Consider the following 22,628-nt stretch of genomic DNA (forward strand, 5'->3'; position numbering starts at 1 on the left):
GGTTCTAAGAAACCTAACTATTGGTGGTTCCTGAATTACATAAAGTAGTCCTTAAACCTTCATATCTTAGTGAAGTAATAAAGCTATTATACAATGAAATGTGAAGACTTCATAGTGTATCTGAAAAAGAATACTGTTTTGATACAAAGGTGTAGCAATTTTACTTGCTTTGCTATAAGCATTCACGCTGCTATCAGAACATCCAAAACAAAAAAGAATTATATGTATATTTAAAAACAAACATATTCAACACTTCCTTTAAGAGTTAGTAACATTATCATTATTTGAAAATACTGCAACGCTGCTAAAAAAAAAAAAAACAAAACAACAACAATCCAGCATAAAAAGAATTTATCTAGCAGGTGCAATGGCAGCTATCTTTTGAACTTGTGGAGCTAGTTTTGAACTTGTTGAATTAGTTATTTGTCATCTTTTACATACATCATGTCTGTTGCATACAAACATTTCTATAGCATTTATTATATCATAATTGCATCACTTCAAACTATTCAACAGCTGAGTTTTGCCCACAATCATGCTTCAAAGCACTGCAATTATATTTGCAACATATTTCCTTCAAAATATATGCTGCTTATTCAGCTAATTTTCACATAAACAACCAGCTCTTACTCCTAAATCACAAAAAGCAGAAATTAAACACCTGAAGTAGATGTGACATGAGGAACTGAGAATTTTTCATATCAGTTCCTGCAAATTTGGATTCTGTTAAAGGCAAAACATATTTAACTTCCACTGCAGTTGAAGTTGAGAATGATCTGTGTCCTACTCTCCTGACAAACACCTTCAATAGTGGGCTTATACATGTATTTCTTTTTGTTTACATGCTTATTTTCTTTTTGCTTGCTATTCTAAAGTAAAGCAAGCCAACAAACAAAAAACACAAACTCTTACCCAGTAAGCATAGTATAAAGCAGAACACCAAGGCTCCATATGTCACATGCAGCGTCATAGCCTTGCCTCTTTAAAACCTGAGGGAGACAAATATTTTTTTCTGCAAAAAAATGCTTAGATTATGCAATAACAACATTAAGCTCTTAGATGTTTAATGTTCTTGAAGTGATTTCACTTGTTATACAAGAATGAAACAAACACCTAACTAGCAAAAAAAAATCCCATCAAAGAAATCGAGGCATTAGTTATCCTGGTATTTACCTCTGGTGCAACGAAATTTGCTGTATAACATGGAGTCATCAGAAGACCATTTTCTGCTCGTAGTTGTTTTGCAAAGCCAAAATCACAAATTCGAATTGACTCTGGATTTCCAGATTCATCAACATAAAGAATATTGCTAGGTTTCAGGTCTCTATGAACAACCTGGAAAAAAAACAAACCACAAAATACAATAAACTTAAGAGGGGAAAGCAGTTTCTATTGTAATCATCTATTCTGCTATTTAATTTCAAACTCATCAGTAATCACTGTCAGATTTCTAGTGTCTGACATCAACTGTAGCATTCTGACACTCAGTGGTATCCAGAGTAGTGCAATTCTAATGTGAAAACTCCACCCCACCACCAACAAACCCCAGCAAAACCACAAACCAAGATGTTTTGTTCTAAGGGGCAAATACATGTATTTGCATTTTAACATGTACCTATATGTTAAATATACATATCTATACATATACATATGATCTAAAGAGTCTCATATACCTAGGAGTCTCTATATCTATAGGTATATGAGACTCTTTAGATCAGAACCTCTGGCTATCAATACCTTTTGCAATCATGGATGTCCTTAGCTGATGCTGAGCCCCTGTGTCACATAACCACACACCAGTTATTGCAGAGAGGAATAACATATACAGAGAGGAATAACTCTCTGTATTCAATTCTGATAAATTAAATTAACCTCAGTGCAAACATTTATAGCCAAACATTAAGGAGAGTTTTTAATACAGCTCTGTCAAAAAATACAGATATAATTTTCAAATGGACTAACATTTCATAAAAGCCTATACTGGTTCCCCTATGGTTGTTCTGCATGCATTTGAGATGTAAAACACTTGATAAAAAAAAAAAAAAACTATAAAAGCTGCCAAAGTTATAGCAGAATCTTATCTTCTCTGAAGCTATGTTGCAATACTCCTTAATAAAACCTGTAAAGTGTAAGGACAATCTTTGAAATCAGATGACCTGTTACACCTATTTTCTGCACAAGACAAATTATCTTAGAAGTCTCAAGATGCATTGCTCTCTGTAAAGAAAAGAGTATATATGGCTCTAGACAGTATATTGGATTTGAACATCTTCTATCAGGAATTTAAGTGAACCTACTATGAAGGCCTTAATCTTCCTGATTGTCCAATGTATTTGATTAATATTAAACACAACTTTTCATGGTTAAATTTAAATAGAAAGCTCTTTTATTCTTCAAAAAGATTGTAGTGGAACATTCTAAGGATGTAATTACATTAGAATGAGAAGATATCCCAAAGTTTCTAAAAGTGATATGCAGAATCAGAAGCTATGTTTCAGGAAAATAAGACCAAGAAGTAAAAGAATGCAGAGGGTCTGCAAATTGTAAAGCCACTTACAATTGAGCCTACTTACTAGAGACTTTTTTTTTTAGCACATGAAATTTGCAATTCCCAGACTTAATAAAATACCTAAAATTACAAATGTGTCTTTGAAGCTGAAAAACAAAAGCTATCTTAAAGAATCAGAGGTGGCAGATGCTAAGTGAAAAACCCTGGCTTGAGATCCCAGTTTATGAAAGAAATGACTCCTGGTAGCCCTCATTTTCTGAACCTTAGAATCTGTTTTTGTCTAATGAGTGAAATATCCCTCAGTGTTCCAAGAGGCAGGAAAAAAAACAGTTTTAATCTAGTTGTGCTTTTTTTTTTTTTTTTTTTTTTTTTTTAATATATGCTAAACAGGGTTGAAAGGAAGTACAAAGATCTGTGGGTTTGTCAGACTGCTTCTAGAAGGAGTCCAAGTTTCATTTTTCTTGGGGGGAAGAACGGGAAACAATTAAGTGCAAGGAAGAGTAAGTGTTAACAGTCTAGTTCAAATCGAAACCCTAAATATTATTAAGGAAACTTTTTTTTTTTTTTTTTTTTTGTTAGAATAACATACCTTCTTGTACAATTCTGCTTTCCCAAGGGTGAATTTTAAAAATGTCAGATTGTTTAGATTATATTGACATTTTGCCCAGAAATAACACTATTTTACAGCAACAGTAGACAGCAAAAACAATATGCAGGACATTTCAGTTCTTTATTTCTTAGTATCATGTTTTTGATTATCAGTGTCAATCATTACCAGCATACTCCAGATCACATGATACTTCCTGTTTGTGCTTTTTGTGATGTCTATTGTGCTAGCCCTTTGTTGTTTTATGCAAGCCCTTAACACATTTAAAATGGTTTGGGTAAGAGTTAGAAGTATTGCTTAACCTGAAGAGGAGGATTTCCTTCCTTGCTTAGCTATGTTTTCAGCTCAAAAGTATCCTCTGCATGTCCATGAGGAATGTCTTTTGGGAAGGGCTGCAGAGACAGCACACATCCAGAACCTGTCAAATCAGATTACTAACACCATAGTTAAGTGAGCTCCTCTGGTGTCCAAAAAAAATGTGATTGGACTTTTCCAGGCGAGAATTAGATAGACTACTGAATAGACTACTATTTAGCTATCTGACAATCTTTCATGTTGAAGTGTACTTATGATAAGCAGACAAAGTTTCCATAAGTTTCAAAGAGCATGTAGTACAATGAAAGTTAAAATGCCAGTATTTACAAATACCAATATTAAACATAAATGAAAAAAACCTCCCAACCCTCTACTTAAAATTCCCAACACCCCTATTCAACACGAAGACACTGGGCTTTTGTGGCCACGTGGTCAAAAGGAATCAAGTTATTATTTGTTTCTGTACAGAAGTTAAGGTTTATTCATGTCTCAGGTGCTGCTGGCCAAAGATTCTAAGCACATACAGGATCAAAAAACTACTCATAAGCAAGTGCTTGAATGAAGTGATGAATCACACAGTAAGATACACCAGATAATTCTGATCACAGGTTTTCTGAAATAAGAGCTCACAGAAAAGTGCGCTGAAGTATCCTGTGTTTCTTAAAATAATGTGAATACTACTCATTCTGAAGCTTCTTTTCTTGGATAATAATAAAAATAGGTGTTATTAACTTGTCTTTTTCCTTGCACCCTTGCTTTCTGCCTTTTCTGTCCTACTTTTCTCATTTACTTAAAAATGCAACAAAGCTTGCCATTCTTGCCGTGCAATTACCACACTTGCCTTCTCTCTCTGAACTACTTCCTCTGTCTCCAGATTAATATCTTGAAACATTAATTTTCTTTTTCTTAACAGTTTACTACAACTTCCTGATGCTATGGTGCAGGAGTTACAAGTCAAACTTCAGAAACAAGAAGGGGAAGAAATTTCAAGAATAACAGGTGGAAAATAATAGATGTTCAAAGTCTGTAACAGCATGAGGTTGGGACTACAGTAGATCCCATCACTAAGCAACAATGCTGGCCCCAGCACCACTTCTTGGCTTACTTCCTCTCATATTCTATTAGTCATTATCTGCATATTCCACAGAACTGCTCAGAGAGTGTATGAAGGACAAGAGAAACCATTGTGCCATCACTGCTACCTGGACATGTACATGACTGATGATGAATGTTATAATTGTAACAAGACTTTTCTATTGAAATGTAATAATTTACCAGAAATTACTTAATTACTGTGAAGAAGAACATGTAAGAAATTGGGTTTCTATTTCTGAAAGAGAAGAACATTTGCATCTTTAAGCATTTTCTCTGAGGTGAAAACTTACCCCTTGAGCATGGAGGTATTCAACTGTTTTTGTTATTGTGAACAGAACAGCACTAGCTTCTCGTTCTGAGAAAAATTTTTGCCTAAGAATTTTATCCAGCAGCTCTCCTCCTTTCATAAGTTCTGTTACTACATACACATATTTTCCATCATCATACACCTGCAAAAAAAGTACATAGAGATGTAAACTTCAAAAATGCTGCTTCTGTTTCTGTGAAATGCACAGAGATAGTGCAGGAATGTCCACAAACTTTTTCCTTAGATAAGCCACTTCAATTACTTTTCTCATATTTCTTACCCCACGCAGTATTCACACATCGTTCATCTTCAGAAATAAGCACAAAACAATCTACAGAAAGGTGCTACAGTAATGAAGTAACTCAAAAGTATTGGCACGTAAAAGTTTTAGGACAAAAAAGGTTGAGTAACACGTAGTTGTCCTCAAATAGCTGCATACATATTTAATAACTGAAACATTAAACCAGACATGGGAAAAATCAGAAAAATAAATGGAAATTAATCTAATTAAGCAAAACTAGAGCCAATTCTAGAAGCAATTATTACACTAAATTGCAAATATGAACGGAGACCATTCCAACCAACCAGTCAGAAAAACATTGACCTCAAGTAATCTGTGTACAATGAAGTCAATGTATACAAAACTGTTATTTAAAAACACACAATTTATACCTAGTCCTTCACATAAAGCCTACACCAAAGTCTAAAATGAATACACACACGCTTTTAGTTATGTAAAATATTTGTACATAGCTTTCATCTTCTCGGGTAACAATAGTTGAGAGGTTATTTACAGTACCACCAGAGGGCACTACAGACTAAACTATAGCAAAACACATTTTAAACATTTAATTTCACTTTCTTGGAGTTTTGACTTAACTCAGAAATTGTTTTTTACTGTATAGAAACCTTTCATACTCTGTTCCTTGTTGTTATTTCAATCTATTTTTCATGGTGATGTTGGAATTGTTCTCTTCTGTAATGTGTCAAGAAATATCAAGAAGTATCAAGAAATAAACACTAGCTTGTGTTTAAGTAGAAACAATTATTCAAGTTGTAGCAAAATAGATTTAGGAATAGATAACAGCTAAATTAAGCAAGCTTTTATTCCAAATCCTCTGTCAAATTATCTGGCAAATACATGCTACTAAGCACTTCTAATAACTACAGTTTGGTTTCAGTCTGAAAATTCAAATTTTCTAAGCTTATAAGTTTTTGTTCTCTTTACTAAAAGGATTATTTTCTCACCAACTACAAAAAAGAGGAAGAGCATTAGATAAGTCTGCAGGCTTTCACAAGCTTATGATCTTAAGATGACAACAACATGACAGGTTTTTAAGTTCTTCTTTAACAGCAATTTGCCCCCCATTACATATAAATGACTAATCATCTGAATGTGTTTAAGATTTGAAATATTACACAGGTTTAAAAAGTAGGATTATATAATTCTAAACAGTAAAATGGTGTTTTAGCTTGCCTTTTTTATTTTTTTTTAAATATTTTTTAAATATATGTATATATATTTAAATGCTGCCTCTAATCCCAGTATAGCATGAGGAAACAAGTTATTTCATTTGACGCTGTGAAGCACGCACATCTCACTCCTGCAGGGGAACATTTGAGCAAATCTGCATTTGGCTCCAACATTTGCTAACCCTTGCTGGCCCTGCTTTGCTTGGAGGAAAGCAAAACAAAAACACACCACCAAAACAGCCCTCAATCTTTCTCCTTGCCCTGATCTCTCTAATCAACTTAATTCCAGGAAGCTGTTTGTACCAAATAAATACTCTTGAAGTTTCCTTCACCATCAGGTGCACTGCATTATGCTGAGATCATAAATGCACTGTCAGTTTTTAGAATGAATTCCAGGGACACCCCAAAGATCAGTCTGTAAGAAACTAGAGTGAAAACCAAAAGATGTAGGCAACTGAAGAAAACAATACAATGGAGAGAGAGAACACCGTTTTCATAAAGTGAGATAAGGTTTCACATACAATATTTGGAGGTGGTTTTTGTTGTTGTTTGTTTTTTTTTTTGTTTTTTTTTTTAGTCATAAATAAGCACTTAAAGAGGAGGACTAGATATACTGCATTCAGGATTCCAAAAAGCTTCTGAATAGATTATTCAGCCAATGTTTTAAATAAAAATGGGCCAGAAGTTCTGTTACAGAACAGTATTAGGCAAAAAAAAAGGGAAAATACATATAATGGTCTGGCACAGGAAGTTCCTAGGCAATGGACTGTTGGAGGCTCTGTGCTTCCTCAGTTCTTACACCGTTTCCTAAGCATCCACTACTAACCACCATCAGAGGCAGGATATTGGATAAGAGCATTTGATTTAGCACAGTATAACTCCTTTTGTTTATGTGCTGTGTAACTGAAAAAAAAACACTGATAACAATCGGAAGGAAAAACCCTAGAGGATCCTGCACTGCAGAAAGAATTCACTGTTCTGAATATCCATTGTTTTAATCCAAACACCTTACAATTAAATTCCATTAAAAAAAGGTCAGGGAAAAGTGAGAAATTCCATCTTAAGTTGAATTCAAATATTACTGCTTTTTTTTTTTTTTTTGGAAGACAAGAAGAAAATATTATTTCTTGCAAAACAGTAATTTCCAAGACATGCACTTAAATGCCAGAAAATTTGTTTTAAAATTTCAGAATAGAAGTAATTAAACTTTGACGTGGAACTGATTGAAAAATTTAGTTAAATCAACATTAAATTTTATTTACATAACATGTGGTATTCCACAATGAGTTTGAGGTCCAATGGCCTACCCCTCCTTATTCTTTCCTCTGAAAACATTATTATGGGACATGCAAGCAATCTGCCCCAAGCATCTATACGAAAACTTAAAATAACGTTAAATTCAACGAAAACTTAAAATAATGTTAAATTCATACAGTACTGGACATTATACAAATTCATAATACATACGATTCCTATGTCTCTTTCCTTGCACTGGACATAATTCCACCAGCTTTGCCTGTGGAATTGCTCTGAAGTAAAAGTAAGTGAGAATTACAGTCATTTCTCTTCTCCTTTGTGGACTTGAGTTTTTTTTTTTTATAGTAACCTTTTGCACTTAGTATATTACTGTTGGTTGAACGAAAGATGTCTCCTACTGGAAGATAACTGAGAATTATGAAGAATTAATCACAAAGGAGAATGATCTGGCATAAGAGGCAACTAGTCAAGGCTGCCTGGGATTCTCAAGTACTCACCAGATAAGTACTTGTAATTCCCTGTGTTTCTCTTCCTGCCTGAATAACTACCTTTCTTACGAATTTAGTTAACAGACAAACCTACCACGCAGCACTAAAAGCAAGCTGAATGGTGATGCAGTTTGTGTGAACGTGGTTGCTCTCAGGTTGTATAATTGTCCAACCACATGAAGCAGAACAAAGCGTGGCCGTAATTGTGATCATAGAATACCTGACTTGTGATCCCCAACATGCAATGAGGTATAAGCTTCATGGTTGGGTACTTTGTGTATGTGACTTATTTTGTTGTCCCAAGAAAGGGTCAAAATACGTAACAATAAACCAGAGAAATTATTGTAGACAAACTCTTGGGAGCATTCTCCAGTACTTATTTCCACAGTATTTACAAGCTACTGTTTTAAGGACTTCAAAATATCCGAGAATCTGCCTCCAGTTCAGCTTCCTGGAAATGGCTAGCTCTGTTTTGATTGATGTTTGTTTTTTTCAGGGACCAGAATACCTTCTTGCAGAGTAAAAAATTAATTAAGCATATGTTTTAATCAAAGAAATACAGTTCTCTTTCTGTTAGATAATCAGAATCCAGTGCTCATTATGAAAGAACTCTACCGCCTGACTTGTTATTCTTCGGGTTTTGTGGTTGAAGTGTTTCCATGGTCAGAAACACAACATAGGAAAAAATAACCAGATGCAAACTTCCATACAACGACTGGATAAAGATATTGCGTAAAGAAAAGTGATACGAAGAGGTTTTATCCAGTACTAAATGCTACTCATTACTGTCCATGAAAACTGCTTTGGGTATTTATGCTAACCTCAAACACTCAGTACACTATTATGTAAAAACAAAAAAATTGCTTTTGACTAAGGAAAACAAAGGTAGGTTCAAAGCTAAATGAGCAATCAAAAACCTTGCTTGTGCCTTTAAAAGTACAGCCAATGTTAAAATGAATTGTGTGCTAGTTTTTTTCAATGATGAATTATTTGGCTGCTTAAGCCTACACTGTACAAAAATATGAGCATCTTTAAAAGATGACAATGAGCCAACTCAGTAAAAAAATTGGATATTGTTGAACAAATGGTATTACAACATTTTATTATTAATTACTGAAAATCAATAACAAATCTGAAGCATGTAGTTTTTCATTGCTCAATTAAAAAGTAATATGCAATTGTAACGTACTAAGGGATGTCTTTAACACATCACTTACATCTTTTAGAGTAATAATATTTGGATGCTGTCCATAGCGCAGAAGGATTTCAATCTCCTCTGTTGGATCTCTTTTACTCTTGTCAATGATCTGTAAGAGCAAATAGACATGCAGACATGACTCTTTTTGTGAATATTATGTAGTGCAACACTTCGGTGTGCTCATTAGCAGAAACACATCAGCAAAATTTATCATTATTGGCAAAGGGTATGGAATATAACCAAAACCAAGTTAAATTGGGATAGCGAGACATAGTGAAGAAAGTTGGAAAAAGGTGCAAAGATCTCTCAGCTGAATACAATTTTGGTGGGTAAGTGATCTGATCCCTCAGGCTGTGATAAATTATGCAAGGCTGCTTAGTGGATGAGACTTCAGTCACCCACCATTTAATAAAATAGGAAATTCCTGACCTGAGATACTGGTTTGACAATGCTAATGAACTCCCAAAGCTTTCCCAAAGCTAATCTCAAACAATTATTTAGTGCAGCAAAAGACAAAGAAGGAGAGTAAGGGAATCAAAAATAGGAAGAAGGAAAGAAAGCCTAAAGTTAATTCAGACAAACATTCTATCATGAAACTTCATTTGGATCTCTGGATGCTTGCTATTAGGCTCAGAAGTACTACGTGCGAAAAAACAAACAAACAAACAAAAAAAACCAACCCACATTATTTGGCCCTATTTACAAAGTATTCTTATTCGTAAACATATAAAAAGTCCTTCTCCTTTTTCCTCCTTCTGAAATGTATAATTTGCTCTAATATCTTATGCCTTCTTCCTCCTGACATCCTACAGCCCTTCTGCTAGCAGTGTCATACTAACATACTGGACACTGATAACTTAATTCTTTGTTTCATGATCCCTTGAGTGGAAAAAAGCCACAGAGACAACAGATAAAATAAATGTTACAGCTTAGAGAATTTATGTCAGTAATTTTCTTCCAGTTTCAAGAACTTACTCTAAATCGCAAGCACAGAACTCATATCTGTTCCTGGCTAGAACCAGGATAATGACAAGTATGTGACTACCAAATTGAATTTGGAGACTTTCCAGTAGACAAACTGTGTACAAGGATACAGCAAAAAAAAAAAAAAAAAAAAAAAAAAAGGCTAAATTTATCTTTGCATTTTACATATGTGAGTAGTCAATTGTTCAACAATTCAAGTAAAGAACTGCTTCATAGTACAAGAGTAGAAGGCTCTGGGGAGACCTTATAGCAGCCTTCCAGCACCTAAAGGGGGCCTGCAGGAAAGCTGGAGAAGGGACTCTTTGCCAGGAATTGTAGTGGTAGGACAAGGAGTAATAGTTTTAAATTAAAAAGGTAGATTTAGATTAAATATAAGGAAGAAGTTCTTTACTGTGAGGGTGCTCTGAGGCACTGGCACAGGTTGTCCAGAGAAGCTGTGAATGCCCCATCCCTGCAGGTGTTCAAGGCCAGGCTGGATGGAGCTTTGAGCAACCTGGTCCAGTGGGAAGTGTCCCTGCCCACAGCATGGGCGTTGGAATTTTGTGGTCTTTAATGTCCTTTCCAACCCAAACCATTCTATGAGTCTATGATTTAAATATTTTTTCCCTTCCATTTTTAAAGTCTGCTAACCTATACTTCTGTATGTTAACTATCCAGCTCCACAGTGTTATGATGAAAGACAATAAAAATAGATTTCTTATTGCACTTCTGTGAATTCCATGGATTTCAGCAATTAAGAATTCAATGCCTTCAAAGAAGTGTTATAAAGCCTGATAGAATAACATCGAAATAACATTAGAATCCTTATTAAAAACCAGCAAGCAAAGAGATGAAGTTTATTCTGGAAGATACACCACTATTATATATTATTATATTCAGTGTCATGAACTTGTATCTATTTGGCAATTTATTAATCTACTTTGGAAGCAAAACAACATATAAAATTACGTTTAAATAAAAGCAATCTATTATATCTTTTTAAGCGATGGAACAAAATGTAAGCTTTTTCAATGTACATTTTCTACTAGAAGTAGTCATTCAACTCCCATCACTTTTATTGTAATTACACACAGGTGTTTCAAAGACTGAAGATTGCTTTTCATCTCCCGAATCAACACAGATAACAAAACCACAGCAATTCCATACAAAAATCTGCCAGTAATTATTCTATTTGCTTGATAAGTATAATTCACATTAGCATCTAAAATCTCTAGATATTAAGAAAATTAATTTTCTGTGTTCTTTATGGTAAGTAAATCTACAATAACTACGTCTATGACTCTAAATCCTGAGAACAGTCAGTGTGTTTTATAACAAAATAGTTACCTTTACAGCATATTCCATGTTTGAAGCTTTATGAATACATCTTTTGCAGATAGAGTAAGACCCAACACCAATATCTTCTTTTACTTCATATCCATCGGTAAACTGAATGCTGTTCCTGTGCAACTGCTACCAAAATAACATTATCAATTGATGAATATTCTAAATATGTATAAATATAAATATCAGTAACACGTTTTTGAATTCCTACTGATTTGCATCAAATTTTAAACTGATGGTTACTGTGATAAATTATATATTAGATACATTACAAATAATGCACACTATTTTCCAAATTTACAACATAATGTTTCTGGTTACTGATTTATTAATTTAAAAATAGAAACTCATAGACAAAAGATCTGAGGACTACAGCTAGTAATAAAAAATAGTTTCTATTATCTAAGTAGATGAATGTTAAAGTTTTCTTTACGTGTCAAATGCCAGCTAGAAATTTCAGATTATATTCAATATGATTAGATTAACTGGGATTTTCATGGAACACTCAAATTGTTTCACAGAAACAAAGAGCATAAAGGAGAAGTGTTTCACTCTCGGAAGGAAATGGCGATCTGGTATAAGGAGTTTGTGCAAAGGATGCAAAGCATTTGCAGGAAACCATCTGGGTATCCTGCAGCAGAGAAAAGAGGAAATAAGAGTGAGGAAGTGGTTGAGGGGCACAAAGGAAGAACAACAGAGAAAGACTTTTACAAGAGAAGGAACCCATATACAAAGAGAAAGAATTTGATCCACAGAACTATGTGGGAAAGAAGGAGTACAATGAAGCCTGCAGAAACTGTTAGCAAGACCCGAACTTCTGGACTAGAAGTTATTCTGATGTGTATACTATATCAAACAGCTTCTTAGATCCTCTTCTGTTCTAAAGAACTCTTGAAATTTAACAGTTTATCACAAATGAAACAGGTAATGAGCACAAGCAAGAATATTTCAACTATTTGAGACACTGTATGTGGACTAAAGAAAAGCTATTTTGGTTATGCATAGACTGTTAAACAAAAAAAAAAAACAAAAAAACAAAAAAACACAAAAACTTCTCATACACTTACAAAACATCCTTGCAGTGAAACTACAAGGAAATCTAATCATACAGTATACTATTATATTCCTACCTGTACACCATTAAGAAGTTTTCACCACAATTTAGACTACCAGTTGGTTTTCATGACTTAGTCTTCCTCAGTAGTCAGGTATTAAAAGCAGAAAAAGGAGGTGGAAATAGAATTTTTACAGAGGTCTTTCATTTCCCCCCCCTTACATGCATCTACTTTTGTTCTGCTTACTGCAAACTCTCCACTGCTGAAACACGCTTTTAAAATGACCTCAGTCTTATATGGAGTCAAGGCATGCCTCTCCCCTATTCTAGCATGAAGTCACCCTTTCTTGTCTCACACAGGATTGTGCCTAACCAAAGCTTTGTTGTTTAAAAATAAGCAGCATCAGAAGTAATGGAATGTATAAAAATAGTGACACTTCAGGTTATTAAAATTAACAACCTCACAATAATTAATATGGGAAACCATTCTATATCAGTAGGAAGCCAAAGCTTGTGTGTACTTTAACACTGACTTACACGATGCAAAAATAGCCACCAAATGTCACAGATTAGCACTTAAAATAAAAAAGTACCTTGGGAAAGACTGAATATAACCATAGTTCTAAAATACATAGCAGTCTAATAACATCCAGAGAGACTTTACAGTTGTGTTACAGTGCTTCCTACCTGCACTGCCAGAACCAATATTGTGGGGTGTAGGGGAAAGCGATCAAGATGTCTGTATTCCCCTTTGGCTTATAATAATGGCTAGATATTAAAGAGCAATTACAATTCAGATGACAGAATGTTTAGAATGTTTTCATTTAAAGGGTTGAAGACCGTTCACACTCACAGCTGCTGAGTAACGAAATAGGTCCTGCACCTTTAGAAATCTTGTTCAGAAAAATAATCCAATCCTTGCTTTTACTGAATAAAAAGCTGATAATGACTTTGTCATGACATTTTATGATGAAGGTAAAACCCCCTCCACCAAGAGACAGTAACACTGTTTTATTAACTTTTTAATATGTTTATTTTATTGTTAAATTTGATGTACTCACCTGGACAATTGAATGCACTCCAACTGTCTGCATTGATTGGCTTTCATCATCTGATGCAATAGCTACAAAACTAAATCCACGAAAAAGTTGATGTGCATTAGCACTAGGTGGAATACCAGGCGAATCTGAAAAACATGTCATCTACTTACAAGCACAGTTTTTAAAATGAAGAGATTATGTCTATTCTGAAGAGTAAAATACAACCTTATTCTATAAAGCACACAAACTAGAATTTGTAGAAAGTTTTTCTCAGGCCCAAAATACAAGTAAGTACTGAATTGTTTTGCATATGCCATGCATAAACACCACTGATAACTAGCTACTACAAAGATCATATTATTGTCAGAATATTTTGTAAGTTAAAAACTGCAGAAAATCTGCAGAAAGTGTTTACATATACTAACGTATGGATGAGCATATTGTTGTTATATTTATGGAGGAGTAGTAGTACTCAGATTTGGTAACTGCCCATCAACACCTACAAGAACAAGATGCTTTACGTAAGTTGAAGAGGAACAATGTTTCTAATTTCTGAACACATAGATTGGTTCTTCTCTTTTTACCTTTTGGAGTTTTAGCTGTAAACTCAGGATCAAAATAAAATGTATCTTCTGGTCTGCCAGTTGCAGGTTTAAAAGGAGGATGAATTTCTCTCCTGTACAATTTCTACAGAGAAAGATAGCCCAGAATGGATTAAAAAGTTGTATGACACCACCAAATACTTTCTAATTAAGAAGCTTATTAATTTTATTTTGAATTAGATACTCACATTCCAATCTATTTTGGAAAAAAATGGATGTCTCTTAATTTCTTCAACTCCATCTGGACCTGCTCCTTTTATAAGGAAGAAGTGATTTTCTTAGTCAAAAAGAATTACTAGCAGAATTATTATTTCTTATTACTACTTCATTAATTTTAGAAACGTGAATAGCAAAAACAGTAATATTCTGTGATCATTAGAAAAGCAAACAGGCTAACTATGTTCTTGCTTCAAAGCCTGTTTTAGACATGAAATTGCAAACTTATTTAGTCAATCTAATGTCATTCATGTTACCAGAATTATGATCCAATTTAAAATATTCTATTAAAAACTTTACCTAATCTGTTTGCTGGGTTTCTTTTGAAGAGCATTCGCAGAAGACTCTGTGCTTCAGGACTCAAAAACTGGGGCATTCCAAGTTTCGCCCTATAAAACAAAAATAATTAATAGCATACAAACATATTAAGGTAAGAATTAACTTTGCACTTCTCCTGCCCTTTGTCATTCAACAAATCCAAATCACAAAAAATAGCATCACTGAGAAATTGCCTTCAGACATCAGAAACAGGGTAAAAGTGCTGTCAGTCATGTAAACCTGTAATTTCATTTTTTTTTTCCATTTTGTGTAGTATAATATTTTCAGTAATGACTTGGGAACTTACACAGAGGATGTAAAGTGTTAAAAAAGAGGTAAAAAAAAGTGGTAGAAAAGAATAGTTACAGGATAACAGTTTACAAACTTGTATTTTTTGTAATCCATTTTGATTGCAGTTTTAAACAAGTGACATCAAGCAAGCAGATCCATTTGACGGTATGATAAAACACATCTTAGAAGGTGTAAGAAAAGCACCATGTATGACATATACCAAAAACACCTGGGCAAAACAACGGAAAACTTGAAGATACAAATTGAATAAAGGTAGGACAGATCTTGCAAGATGAGCAGGTCAGAGAAAGATCACTTTTTTTTTTTTTTTTTTTTTTTTTTTACCCCGCCCCCCACTCTCCATTTCATTTCAAATACTACTTTGCAGCTTGCCAGGCTTGAATTTCAGATTTTAGGTTTTGTTAGTTGCCATTTCATTTTGAAATCCTCACCCTTTCTCCCTCCCCCCCTTGTTTAATAGTTTCTACAGTAATTTCATTGCTACTAGGGTTTCATTTTTTTTCCCTTATAACCATTTTCTAATGGTCAGGATGGATATAATTCCCTCCTTTCCATCTCTTGTTCAACCTTTAGCTTATACTTGTAACAATCCACAACAAAAGCTTTCTCTGCATTTCAAGCAGACATGCTTTGCCTTGCATTCCAGCCATTTGTAGAAGTCCACCTTTGTCACTTCAGCAACTACATCCTTACTGCCATCAATTCACTATTCATTGCTTCAAAAAACTGTAATTTATTATTATTTTTTTTAAATTCCCTTCTGCATGAAAGTATTGGGGAAGAAAAAAAACACGATGCCTTTTTTGGGCTCTTCACTACAGGCAGATCAAGATCACCTGTACAATGGTGGAAGCCAACCAGCATTTCCCTGATTGCCATGCACCTTTAGCAGGGGAATTCTTATTCATGCACTTTATATGCATTTATTTCATTGCACTTAATGTCATTCCTACTCACAGCAAAGTAGCTGAGAGCTATACTGTAGGAAAGAAGCAAGGAACACATTGTCTGCAGATGCGTAATAGTATCTATCGTTTGTAGCAAAACAATGTTTCTGAAGGACAGAGAACAGAACTGAATACCACAGAACCCTGCCAGGGTGGGTGGAAATCTTTGCCCTGCTATTATAATCTGAAACAGCTCCAACAGTTGTGCTGGACGTTAAGTACTTTGAAAAAAAATCTAAAACCTGGCAAAATATAAACCACAATTAATCTTAGAGAAGTAACTCAATAAACAAAGGTAGAACACAAAGAATTGCTAGATGAATGCTATGTACCCCAATCTATAGCGCAGTGAGTCAGAGGACCTCATGTAAACCAGAGACTAAGACTTATCACATCCTTTCCATCATGAAGCACTTTGCACAAAATCCTTTAGTGGCCACTTGACACAGCAGAAAGAAAAAGCAGTCCCCAGGTCCTGAGAGTTCCTAGGTTATAAACTACATGAGTGACAGCATTTTTTTCTGAAATTCCTGATGGACAAAGACCAAATTTTATATGAAGGCATACCTTCAGTAAAGGAGACAAGATGCTTAAAAAAGTTAACTTTATTGCTGCCAACTATGCTTCCCCCCCACCAAATTGGAGAGCTTCTCAGTTTTAGGAAAAACACACAAAAATAAAAACTTGTCTCAGCAGCATTGTGAGAAATAAAGAGCCCAGGAAAATGCGTTGTAAAAAGAATGCATTTTTTGTGGATTTTCAGGAACACAAGGTAAGAAAAGCAATATATCTTATATGATACATTATGAAAATATGAATTCAGATGCACACCTGTACATTTTCAATGTTTAAGAAAAAAATAAGGAGAAATATAGTATGTTAACTAATATATGGAAAATAATAAGAAAGCATACTGCCATTCACTAATTCTTATGGGGCTGGACAAAAAATGTGAAAATATCAGAAGACTTTAAGAATCCTTTTTTTTTTTTTTTTTTTTTTTTTCAGCTGTTAATGTTACCAACAGCAAAACAGATTTGTATGTATGTAATAAGCAGAACTGTATGGAACGTTAAAACACGTACGAAGTCTTTCTTCATACCACATTTTTTGTGCAGCTCTATGAAACAAGTAACAATTAGAAAGACCAGAAAGTGAGGAAAAAAAGTGGAAAAAAGCATTAGAGATACACGTTCAGATGAAATCTGAAAGTAATTATGAATGTCAATTAACTTGCAAGGAGGATATTCTACATGGCAGCTGAACACAGAAGATTTTTCTAGCAACAGTGGAAAGACTGAGGAATGGAGTGGACTCACATGAACAATAAAGAGAAAGATATGACTTGAGACATGGATAGAAAAAAATGTATGGCTCCTGAAATAAGTGTGAGTGAACAAAACTATCAGACTAGTTTCTTGTAAACAGGAGGTGGGCAGAACTAGTTTACACTTGCTGTGAATAGATAGAACCTTTTAGTTAAAGACATTCAATAATCATGACATGAAGATTTGAATTGGCATGGTGTTGAAACAGTAGTAGAAATTAGCACCAGTAAATACATTTACAAATGGAAGATGAGAAAGAAAAGAGAGGGCAAAGAAAAACAATGTGTATGCATCTTGAATGTAAAAATCAAGAAAAAGAAATGAGTTTGTTTTCTAGCAGTTTTCACTTTGAAATTACTTAGAAAAAATAAGAATTTCATATTGTTTTTTAAAAATAGTTTGTTGGTGCAAAAGAAGCAATAGCTTCAATATATAGGTGGACATGTGGACAAAAGATGAGATAAAACAATGAAAAAGGAAACAAACGAGAAAACTAGTAGTCTTATGAGCTTCCAGGAGAAAAAAATAAAACAAGAAGCAGTATTAGTAAGAAATGGTTGGACACAGAAGTGAAATTATGGCACGATAAAACAGAATTGTTTGTACAGAGTTAGGTTACAGTCTTGAAAGTGGGACTATTATGTCATAGGTTTAATTAAGGAGAAAAAGAGCAGGCCTTCATCAGCAAAAACAAAAACGTTAACTGCATGAAGGAAAGTAATTTCCACAATAGAGTTAATGCAAAACCTATACTAGAAATAGTCAAGGGGAAAATTGTAGCTTGGGAAAGTCATAGGAAAGTATGTAAGGGAAGATGCACGTTAGCAAATGGGGAAGTTTCAGGGAAGCAAGTTGTTGGCAGCAGTAGTAATATAAAAAAGTAGGGTGAGGAGCTGGTAAGAAAGAAGGATTAAAAGAGAAAGTACTTTCTCAAAAAAACTAAAATGAAACAAGAAAAAAAATGTACAGGGTATCAAAAAGGATAAGAAGGTTAAAGTATTATGGAAATAAGATGGGAAAGATAATATGGTTGGAGAAGTTGTTATTACAGATTAAAGAGCTGCTATGAAATTCTTTGTACCTGGTATGGGGGAGGAATAGAAAGGCAAATTAGATAGGCGGCAAAGGAAATTAATAGGGAGTGAGGATTTACCAGTACCTTTGGAAATGAGGGAAGAGTAGAAATTAGATATTGCAGCCCGGAGGGCATCCCTGTAGAATACCTGATGAGATATATAAATAAGAGTGTACTCACTTGAGAATCATAGTCATGGTTTCTTTTCTGTCTTTCCCTTGGAAAGGTAGAGTACCAGTGAGCATTTCAAACTGTATAGAGTAAAACTTTCATCAATTACATTACCTGGACAAAATCTAATTTTTGACAAAACTACTTAGCATCTTAACCTTCCAAAATTCATGCATGTTAACAATCAAGTCTGTGCAAAACAACTTCTCATTGTACAGCTTAAATTACTATGAACATTGAGCAGCCTCTGCCATTTTAACGCTGCAAAATATTTTCCTATATTAATACCTTGCTTCACATGCTTTCATCTAAACAATTTAGACTATAATCTGTGCATCATTTCTGCCTAAAAAGTCCATTCTTAGAAGACTTGAGCCATACAACTATATTTTAGATTTCAAGAGGGCTGGGGGAGGGAAAAAGGTTCCCCTTTCAAAAGTTAGTGATAATTTCTCCTCATGCAGAGATATTAAAAAAGGTCAATGTGTTTAAAATTGGCATGTACATAGCCTTTGTTGGAAAAGGGAAAAAGGTTAGTCGATTGACAAAGACATGCATGATGAAAAGTGGTTACTGTATGCATACAGTGGAAATAGAGTCTGAAGGAACATATAAGCTACACAGTACATGCATGCACATTCTGCAGTGCCTGGCAGAAGGCACTAGACACTGTTAAAATACTGATCTGTTCTGAAAGTGACTGAGTAAAAATAGTAAATATAAAGGAACTTCTGTTGGGCTGCAGTATTCTGCAGGGATATCACATCTGAGGTACTGAAAGCCATCTGATAGCAGTCATGGCAGCTAACACTGAGGCAAGAATTCTGATTTTTTGGTATAAGAGTTGCAAAACAGTTTAGTTTGATGAAATTTTATGACATACACTTAAAGCTACCACAATTAAAGTAATTCTAAAGGAATTATCTGGACAGCTTATGCAAGGTTAAGTTATCTTGAACAGGAGGTATCCTCTATTCATTCTTTTTCTGTTATGATCCAAACGTTCAGTCTTAACAAAATGTAGGTTGACATGACTGTACTATTATAAACCTAAAATAAGAGTGTGAAGTTGAAATAGAAGCATTCTTTAAAAATCCTTTTTAATTAAATACATTTTAAAATTTCTGATTACCTTATAAAGTAATCAGAAGAAAAAGGGCTGCCAACTCTGCATTACTGCTAGACACTTTGTATTGCAATTATTCTTTTCACTCATATACTTGTATTTTATATTTTAAATTTAATATAAAGCCAACATAAAAAAGCATTACTTGAACAGTTCTTACCACAATTGTCAGGAAGAGGTACAAGGCTTTAAGCAACACTACCAAAAATAATTCACTTTTTGGTTGTATATACTTTAGATTGATCTGCTTCATAAACTATGCCTGCAGATTTTCATTTTTTAAAAGCAGATTTGTTGTGTTACATGTTTTGCTTACTTGAAGTGCTCTAGATTAATAACAAAAAGTTTCTTTAGCATGATCCTGTTTGTCCCAAGCATACCTTTGCAGAAACAACTCAGCACGTGTGTTCTTTGTCCCACCCTCACTCCCCCTCAAAAAAAAAAAAACATTGTAGTCCAAGACCAACAGATCTATAGTACTTTAAGTCAACATTGGCCTTCCCTAGTCACCATCGTTTACTTATTTCAGCAGGACAGTAAGTACCTCAACAAATGCATAATGCTTCCAAAAACTTAAAATGAATGTTTTTAGATGTCTGGCACTCATGAAAGCACTCGGTGTTTTAAAGGGCAAATTTGAAGTTTCAGCTCAAGGATGGCTTTACAAAGACTTTTGCCTTAGAACAGAAGAGAGGCCAAACTATTTATTATCTTCCTGATCTCAATTTCTATGCTATAACTTTTGCTCATCTAGATCCTGTGTACAGATACCACAGAAACAATGACTTAAATTCTTCTCAATCAACGGAGATTTGAATTAAGAATGATTTAAGAGTGGATACACACAGATTGCCTGTGAAAATTTGCATGTGAACTAGAGATGCAGGCACAAAAAATATGTCTTTGAGAAAATTGCACTATATTCCATGTACTAATTTAGAGAATGTGCTTTCTAAGGTCATATTTTCATATTCAAAACAGAAGCCGAAGTGTTTAAAATGCAGTGCATTTAGACTACACCAGTCATGTCTAGCATCTTTCAGCAATTTTCAATATTAACATGCGCTTCATAAGCACAAAGCTATTGTTTTCAGCTCTGTAAAGTGAAGCTGAAGTTTAACTATGTTTGACAAATACTCTGCCACTAGTTTGCAGTTATCTTTTAATTTACTTACTGGATGCTCAAGGCTTATAGTGATGATAAAATGTGTTCTTACTGATAAAATGAGTGGTTTTGAGGGTGTTTGTGCTTTTCTGTCTAGAGAGAGTTTAGTCACGAGGTGCTACTTTTACATAGTCATTTTTCAGATCACAACAGCATTCTAGATGATTAAAAGGTGGTATGATGACTTATTTTCAGACAAAAAAGTCCTTATACTAAAAAGCACACACATTGTACTTTCACAGTTATATATGTACTACAGAAGCAATAAAAAACACACATTTCCTTTAAAAAATAACAATTAGTTTATCTTTACATGAAAAATGCAAACATTATAAATATTAAAGGCCATTAAAGCATTCCTAAAGTACAAAACATGATCTACTTTTTCCCCCAAAGATATACTTGATACACATTATTTCCCCTGACCGTGCAACTCAACAGAAGTTAACTCCTTCCAGGAACGTTGTAAAGATGACTTTTCTGAGCTACTATATCCCATATCACCTCAGTGTCAATATTTTAGTATGTGCAAGCAAGCGTTGTCATTATTCTGACAAGTTGTGGTATAAATTGTATAAACTGGAGACTAATCGGAAAGTTATTGCTTTTTTTTTTTTTTTTTTTTTGCCACTTGAGAATAAATTCAAATTTAAAATTTGGATCCATGTCTTTCCCAACTTGGAAGGTACGGAACTTTTCCTGCATATTTTAGTACTCCTATTAGTCTCTGTAACATTCAAACCACAATAGATGCATATTTCAATTCAACAATAACAATAGAATGGCATATTGTTGGTGTTGACATGAGACCCAGTCCGCATAGTTGATTCAAACCCTGCAGTACTGTTTATTAATTTCACGTAATTTGGATTTTTGGTAGTTAGAATTCATTTAAAGATCTCCCTACGGTTCAATATTTGTTTCACCAAACCTTATAAAGCAGTTCTGCTATTATTTGCATTTACCAGAAACCTACCATTAAAACACCAAAAGACCACCAGTCTGCACTCTGTGTATGGCCTCGTCGGTTAACGACTTCTGGTGCCATATATTCCACTGTTCCACAGAAAGAGTAGGCCTTTTTCTCATGATCAATTGACTCCTTACTTAAGCCAAAATCTGGAAGAAAATACAGTAGTTCAAAATGCACTTCTTTAAAATCAATCACAGTAATTACCTTTACCATAATGTGAAAGGTGATGCCTTTACCAGTCATACATACATGTATACACACCTAAATATACACATAGGAAGTACAGATTCCCCCCCCCCCAACTATTGTAGGTCCATAATATATACTTCCAGAACAGAATATATATTTCATTTACTCCAAATTAATTACACTATCTGCTCTGCCTCACAGCAAAATTACATACTAATTAAAATTGCTGATTTTGTTGCATTGCTCTACCAAAAAAAGCGGGAAATTCAAAGTTCATTTTATTATGAACAGAATAAATTCATGCATTACAATTTCCTCTTATTCACCTGTCAATTTGATATGTCCTTCTTCATCAAGCAGGATGCTAAAAAGAAAAAAAAAAATCTTTTAACTATTGTTTCAGACAGTATACTGGCAACATTTTTGAAAAAACAGAACAGCATGCACAAAGACACTGTAGTATGCGTGCATGAAAATGAATCATCAGGAGGAGATACTTTGGAAGTACACTTTTTTTTCCCTTCAATCCTTTATTATTAAAAGGTTATACAACAGA

At 34.2% G+C, this 22,628-nt stretch overlaps 1 protein-coding gene across 2 annotated transcripts in view; it reads right to left on the reverse strand.

Annotated features, from left to right (window-relative positions):
- The window catches only part of RPS6KA3 (ribosomal protein S6 kinase A3), a 76,211-nt gene that overhangs the window by 6,585 nt on the left and 46,998 nt on the right, over positions 1-22,628 (reverse strand). Inside the window, exons 8-19 of one of the 2 annotated variants that reach the window (XM_082767195.1) lie at positions 22,399-22,436; positions 21,887-22,029; positions 18,629-18,699; positions 14,769-14,857; positions 14,441-14,505; positions 14,235-14,337; positions 13,672-13,796; positions 11,560-11,682; positions 9,269-9,358; positions 4,817-4,975; positions 1,174-1,335; positions 913-989 (exon numbers count right to left, since the gene is read on the reverse strand). In XM_082767195.1, coding sequence (XP_082623321.1) covers positions 913-989; positions 1,174-1,335; positions 4,817-4,975; positions 9,269-9,358; positions 11,560-11,682; positions 13,672-13,796; positions 14,235-14,337; positions 14,441-14,505; positions 14,769-14,857; positions 18,629-18,699; positions 21,887-22,029; positions 22,399-22,436 — 1,245 coding nt within the window. Of the gene's footprint in view, positions 1-912; positions 990-1,173; positions 1,336-4,816; positions 4,976-9,268; positions 9,359-11,559; positions 11,686-13,671; positions 13,797-14,234; positions 14,338-14,440; positions 14,506-14,768; positions 14,858-18,628; positions 18,700-21,886; positions 22,030-22,398; positions 22,437-22,628 lie in introns of both variants that reach the window. The other variant, XM_082767194.1, reaches the window with a different exon arrangement.

The sequence above is a fragment of the Aythya marila genome (genome assembly GCF_965140915.1).
Source record: "Aythya marila genome assembly, chromosome: 1".
Taxonomy (NCBI): Eukaryota; Metazoa; Chordata; class Aves; order Anseriformes; family Anatidae; genus Aythya; species Aythya marila.